Here is a 5,395-nt window from a genome sequence, read left to right as displayed (position 1 = left end):
CACTGTGGAGAAATTCCGGAAAAATCATCGATTTTGCTGCAACAATAAAACTTAATTTATCTGGTAAATAATTTTGGGGGTATAGCATTAAAGGGCGCAGGATTCTCTAAAATCTCTAGCTGTTAATCCAAATTAGGGGTCATTTCCATGTATTCTCGAGACATTTCAGTGATGTAAGGGGAATGTCTTGTGTTATTTGTGGTCATCTAGCTGTTAAAATTCTTAGCTGGAATAGTTGCGTTGTTCAACAGATTACTGCGGCGGTGTTGGGAAATTGGGTGGAAATATTTAGTAAATACTTTCGCTTCTCAAAAATGTAGTACATTTTTATCGAGTTAAGGCTTAAATTTAACCGTTTAATCCCGTATTTTTTCCCGAAGCCTCGCTTCATACCTGCCGGCAGCAAGAGGCCACTTTAAATGACAAACGCGAATGGCTTTTTAAAATTCCTCCCCTTTGTATACATACACATTCAGCGAGGAGGTTATTAGCGAAACGAAGATGAGAGAATAAAAAAAGAGTGGATTGGGGTGTAAAACAAAAGGAGATCAAGGCAAGCGCCATCCAGTCGGCGTTGATTGCTGCATTATGAAGACACGCAGGAAGGGGGCAATGAGTGCGCTCTAACACCTACTAAAAGAACCTGTTTAAAAAGGCAAGGGGATGCCGACGATTTTAAGAACAACTGAACTAAGAGGGTGTTTGTTGTTAACGAGATTCACTCTGATCACTGCCTGCTTCTTTTATAAACTTGCTTGTTTTTTTACAAAACGGATTTAGGTACTCCATTTCCCTGAGCTGTCTTTAATGACAACAGTGTCGCACGTGCCACTCTTTTTCGAATCGCGATCAATTATAACTTCGCGAACTCTTAAGCGCCATGTTTACTCGGCGCAGATCTATGGAAAGTAACGCAATAATGCAGTACAATTTAGATCCGTGCGCTTTGAGCATTCTTGGTCAGTTAAAAGGACAAAGCAGATTACTAAGGCTGAGAAGGAGCCAGGATCGTGTCACTCGAGACCAAACAGTTGGGAGTAGGTGTCGGCACTAGATCAAAGGCGAAATAAGGGGTTCGAGGGGCGGACAGGGGTATCATTAGCTGCCCGCTGGTCGGTGCTAAGCGTTTGCCGTTTATCACCAACCACCTTGACTCGTAATTTGTCATCGCCTCGCTCTTTCTGCAAACATCATGTATATCGCAATGTTTACATGTAACACTTTCCACGTATAGCCACCCGTACGAAATTTGCTTCGACTGGAAAACTACGATGCCCGCAGAGCGCACAGAAGAGAGAAACGGAGCGGCGACACATTGAAGATTAAGCGAACCTGCAGAATAAACAAATGTGATATTACATTACCCTACTCAAATGTGTATTAGATTTGGGGCGCGTGCCGAAAAAAACTCGATCTCGTTACGGATTTATAAGTTTAACTTCGTTGTATTTTCGTTTGTCGGCCCCTTCCTTCGGATTTTATATATTCGGGACGATATTTTCCAAAAGAAAATTTCATATTTCCTTTTAATGTAAATCACGTCATTTTTCGTAGGCCCAACTTCTCATAAAATTACATTAATAACTGAACTTCTGAATCTAAAATGGTGAAACATATCTTTAAAGTTTTTCATAACAAATGGCAAAGGCCTCAAAATAAATGAGCTTTGGGTAACTTAAGGAAATAAGCACATCCTGGCCGCAATTTTAGCTCCGCACTTTCTCGCCTTCCTTAGATTGCAACGCGCGGGATGACCTAACGCCGGCTATAATTTCATTAACCGTTAGATAAATGAGAGAGCGTCGTAAGTGGCGCAAGATGGCCACGCAACAGCCGGCAGACTTGACCAACAGCACTTTACACAATCACACGAATATAATAAGAGGAAACAAGAAATTGCCAAGAGTGTGTACGAGATGAGTTTCTAAGAAAACTTTGTATGAAACCACCAGGTCGTTTATTAAATAATACCCGAAATGCGACGGTACACATCTTGAAGGTTTATTTTTACTCGACGCCAGCTACAACGATTGCAATCTACTTTTTACTTTAAGGTCCAATTGGAATGCCAACACGCCCAACAAAACATCTAAAAATTACTGTTAAATCGCATTTCGATCACATACAGATCAATAAAGGGTGGATAATTTTCCATATTTAAACACCTTGCCGAAACTGGTTGAAATCATCAAAAAAATTGTGGTCGGCGAATTGACGGTCCAAATAGATGACCAACAGAAGCATAGAAGGACCGTACGAGTTAGTATTTTTCATGTACAGATTTAACGGTAAATCTACACGTGCTGTATGGTTTTCAAAGCATAATACAATAACTGTTTTATTTCCTAGATTTTTGTAATCTGCCAGGGTCAAGTAGATAACGACAGTGGCGGCTCGTAAACTGCGTTGAAGGTAGTGCCAAATTCTTCGCCCCTCCCCATTATTTTACTAGCTACAAATTTTTGTTTCCATATTATTCCAGTTGTTTAGATTTAGAGAATAATTCTAATATTTATCTACAACATTCCAAAATCTGTCTACTGGCTGATGAGTACTCAGTATACGCTGTCGATTACATAATATTACTTGATACGCATGAATGGGAGGGATTTATAATCACTGAGTAAGTTCAAAGTGCAAAGTACATGGTTTTTAACTTTCCAAAGTGATTATTTGAGGGATAAATCTCGCATCCATTTTCCGGGTCAAACGACCGACCGAACTTCTCACTTTGACATTCATGGACAGAAAGGTTCCAGGGTTAAAGACTGATCGAACAAGGTCTAAGGTCTTTCATGACACATCCAAACATTCAAGACACGAAATGGCTTATAAGGCGCTTAAAAACAATGGAAAGCGCTATTGGGTCGGGGACCTGGAAGAGACCATTATTCCCAAACTCAATAACCTTCTAAGTCGTCTCTTCAGATCAATAGCGCTCCTCCAGAGCGTTTTATGACTTTCATGGAGCTTTTCGGGCCAATTTCAGATCCCTGAACTTTGTCGATTTTTTACAGAACTTTCAACAATCCCTTCAGAGTTTTTCAGAGGTTACGCGGTCATTCTAGAGCTGGTCCTTCCTTCTCGTGAAAGATTTCTGTTTTCTTAGAGTTCTTCTCGAGAATCCAATGCTATTTTCATATCTTTCAGGTATTTTTTGGAGTTAGGGCTCTTGCAAACCTTCCTTTTAGAGCGTTCGAAGCTTTTTAAGATCCAGCCAAGATCTTTTCTTAAGAATCTAAGATCCTTTCCTAAGCTTTAGAGAACTCGTATCGCTATTCCAAAGTATTTTCCCTCTCAGCGTCGTTTTCAAAACTGGATCCTTTACAGAGAATTCCAAGCCCTTTACATAGCTTTAAAACCCATATCTAAGATAACTACACCGCCTTTTTGGAGCTCGTTAGGCTTGTCTACTCCTGGCCTGGCATAGGAAGATCTAGAAGGAGTCTGAGGAGTAACAAGAGGTCTTTTCACGGACCTTACAGTGCCTATCTAGACTCCCCAGCGTATTTTGGGCATGTAAGTGCTTTATAGGATCCTTCATTGCTTTATAGACGAGTGTATCATGGAAAGTGGCCAGAGGGCTTTCGAAAGGTGTAGAACGGATCTAAGACTCAAAATGACTAAAGAGGTCTTGGAAAGCGGCAGATGGCTCTGAAAAGTGTTTTAAATACACTTCCAAAACACAAAAAACAAGATAAACGCTAGACCAGCCCTTATACTCAAACCCAGCTCCGCATTACCGTTAACTGCGGCTAACTTTCTCTCCAAGCTTCGTTATGAAAATCCCCTGGTCTTTGGCATCTGCGCAGAACGGTCGAACACGTAGCACGACTTGTTTATACCGAGCGTATCGCATTTTTGTGTCAGATGTAATCGTGCGTTGCCTAACCGTAGAGGTAGGTTACCACAAACTGTTGGTATTCCTGTAACTTTGAGAATATGTGTAAGCCTTGGAGTCATTGGACTCATGTAATCTTTTGAGTTTTTCTATTTTTACCTTTGGAATGTTTAAAATCATTGGAATCCTTAAAATGCTCAGCATTTTCAGATCCATTCGGAAGCTTAGATCTATTTTGGATGAAGTGCTCCATTTTTATTTTCTTTTGAGCAAGTACTAAAGATTATAAAATGCCGTTGTTTTTTGTTATTTGCCTCAAGAATTCATAAAAAACTTTCTTTGACCACCTGAAATTTATAATCCTTGTTCTTTTTGAGTCTTTTTATGATATTTAGGATCATATTTCGAATTTTCTTTATTTTTGTAAGGTCTTGGAATCTTCGGAACCTGTAGTCTTTAAAATCTTTAAATCATGGAACTGTTGTAATTTTGACAATCTTGAAACCTTTGCAAGTTTTGCATTTAAAGCTTTTAAGTCAATATTAAGTTAATATCTGTGGAAACCCTTAAAGGACATATTATACATTGTGAAAAACGCTTGAACTTAATACCATATTTTTAAGTTTTAAATTCTATTCAGACACTCTTGTTTATGTTTATCTTGTAATCTTGTTATACACGTGTCTTAGTATGAGTAATCAAACAAACCTTATTTTTACGTTATTTCAACAATTTCTGCAAGTAAAATCTCTTAGAAACAGTAAAAAGTCCTACAGTAACTAATTAGCAGAACTTACAATGATAGTTGGGTTGGCAACGATGTTATCCTATACCCATGTGCTGCCATCTGATTGTGAATTCCACTATAGTACCCATTTATACGCGTATGTATTGTTTTGTACAGTTTTTTCATGAAAAATACAACTGCGTGAGATCTCAGCATTCAAGTAACATATTATTAACTAACGTGCAGAGTGCGCGCAGTTTTTGAGAAACCCTTGCGCTTGCGCATCTTAGCTTTAATGTTGGATAAAGAATTTCTAGCGGCAGTAAATGATTTCAAACGCATGTGATTAATCTTTACAAATCAGAAGAATACAAATTGGCATTGTTTATAAATAGACGAATGAACAATACGGTTTAATGCCGCATCGCTTCTATGATTAAAAAACGTAACAAAAAACGCATTGAAATTGAAACGAATATTTCATGAAATTTTGAAAAACTGCCGCCGCAATTATATTAAGTGGATATTAGCCCCATTAACGCTAATTCGAATTCGCCTGTAAGTTCTTTCGATTATCTCGCATAAAGTATCCGATTAAATATTAACGAAGGTTCTATTAGTGAATTAAGATAAATTTAAAACGTATTACACCCAAATTTATGGTGAATAGAATCCTAGTTGAAAGTAATTATACCACAATTAAATTAATTATACGAACGTTATTACATTACGTATTATAGTAGAATGCTACTGTAATTTTAATTTGGCTTCCTATTTCCTACGAGTGTGTGATAAGGTCGAGTTGGTGATTTTAATTTATTCAATAA

The 5,395-nt window shown here is 38.1% G+C and overlaps 1 protein-coding gene across 1 annotated transcript in view; it reads right to left on the bottom strand.

The window, feature by feature from the left end:
* Positions 1-1,055: 1,055 nt before the first annotated feature.
* Positions 1,056-5,395, bottom strand: part of LOC116175428 (nardilysin-like) — a 10,378-nt gene continuing 6,038 nt past the window's right edge. The window contains exon 14 of the mRNA XM_031493550.1: positions 1,056-1,181. Coding sequence (XP_031349410.1) covers positions 1,056-1,181 — 126 coding nt within the window. The remainder of the gene's footprint in view (positions 1,182-5,395) is intronic.

This window comes from Photinus pyralis, unplaced genomic scaffold (genome assembly GCF_008802855.1).
Source record: "Photinus pyralis isolate 1611_PpyrPB1 unplaced genomic scaffold, Ppyr1.3 Ppyr1.4_LG7, whole genome shotgun sequence".
NCBI lineage: Eukaryota > Metazoa > Arthropoda > Insecta > Coleoptera > Lampyridae > Photinus > Photinus pyralis.
The sequence above is the reverse complement of the archived record's forward strand: the minus strand, read 5'-3'. Positions and strand labels throughout refer to the sequence as shown.